This window comes from Cebus imitator, unplaced genomic scaffold (assembly GCF_001604975.1).
Source record: "Cebus imitator isolate Cc_AM_T3 unplaced genomic scaffold, Cebus_imitator-1.0 Scaffold50, whole genome shotgun sequence".
Lineage (NCBI taxonomy): Eukaryota > Metazoa > Chordata > Mammalia > Primates > Cebidae > Cebus > Cebus imitator.
The window spans coordinates 7,219,084-7,220,326 of record NW_016107365.1 but is presented as its reverse complement, the minus strand read 5'-3'; the positions used below and the strand labels follow the sequence as shown (position 1 = coordinate 7,220,326).

The window sequence follows — 1,243 nt, the reverse complement described above, 5'->3', positions numbered from 1 at the left end:
AACTTTATTTACAGCCTTAAGTGGAGTTGGGAGCCGAGCTGAACTTAGAAACTTTGACCAAAAGAGCGGGTTAGGGGCGAGGATGCGGGCGTGGACCAAGCGGAAGAGCAGGAGCTGGGAAGAAACCCCTCCAGAGGGGTGCAGGGCGCTGGAACCCACACTCCGCGAGGGTCCCCGAAGCAGACAGCGGGCGCTGGCAGTGCCAGGGAAGTCGAATCCTCTTTGCTCTCTAGGCCCACTGTGGGGTTGGGGCTCGTATAGGCCCCGGGGCACAGCCAGGGCGCCTGGACTCTAGTCGCAGGCCTGCTGAGCGGCGGCGAAGTCTAGACGCTGTCTGAAGGCCGCGGTGTGCCCTCGTCGCGTCCTGGGCTGGCGGGCCGGTGTAAGCTGCAGACCAGTGTAGCCCAGAGCGCGCAGGTGGGGACGACTCTCGGGTCACGCCAGGGTCACGGCCGGCTCTGGCCCCTGCTTTACCCCTTCCCCAGGAAGGTCCTAGCTCAGAGGCACAGACTACGCCCTTGAAGTGCTCAGGGCTGGCCAAGGAGAAGGAAAGGGGAACCTGGAAAAAATCGCAGGGAAGAACTAGTGGGAACCGGGCCCAGAAGCTCAGGGCGAGGCCGAGGCGGCTTAGGCTGCTTTAGCTCCTGCTCCGGGCTGGAGTTGCCAGGGCTGCCGCCGCCGCCTCCTTCGGGCGGGCGCAGGCGGGCGGGCGGAGTGGGGGACTCTCCGGGCGCTGACATTTGCAGGCTGCCCTCCTGATTGGTCCCCTCGCCGAGCTGCTCACGGGTTCATTCAACTGTTAAGCACCTCCCCGTCTCTCTAAAGGACATTATAATGCAAGAAGCCCCCTTTTTAACCACAAACCGAATTTTCTTTCATTTAGGTGATCTATATATATCTATATCGTATAGCTTATAGCTTATATCTATTTTAAATAACTTAAAGCCGCTAAAATTTGGGGGGGAACAGCTTTCGCCCTGGAGCGGTGCGCGATGCTGTCTCACGCCGACCTCCTGGACGCCAGGCTAGGTGAGTGCGCGCCTCTCGACCGGGCAGCCAGGAGAAGCCGGGGCAGGAAATTGTCAATTTGTTCCTTATTTTACCTTAATGCGACCTAAATGGACTAATTTCTTTAAAAGTAATTGTGCTGCATTAAAGTTTAATTTGATTTAACATCAGCTTAAAAAAAAATCTATGGAATATGTAGATCCAAGAAAGGAGTTGGGGAATGTTGTTACTTTTT

General features: G+C 56.3%; 1 protein-coding gene across 1 annotated transcript in view; it reads left to right on the top strand.

Annotated features, from left to right (window-relative positions):
- Positions 1 to 828: 828 nt before the first annotated feature.
- The window catches only part of LOC108303750 (orthopedia homeobox), a 9,625-nt gene continuing 9,210 nt past the window's right edge, over positions 829 to 1,243 (top strand). Inside the window, exon 1 of the mRNA XM_017527695.2 lies at positions 829 to 1,029. Within this exon, the coding sequence (XP_017383184.1) occupies positions 993 to 1,029 (37 nt within the window). The 5' untranslated portion in view covers positions 829 to 992. The remainder of the gene's footprint in view (positions 1,030 to 1,243) is intronic.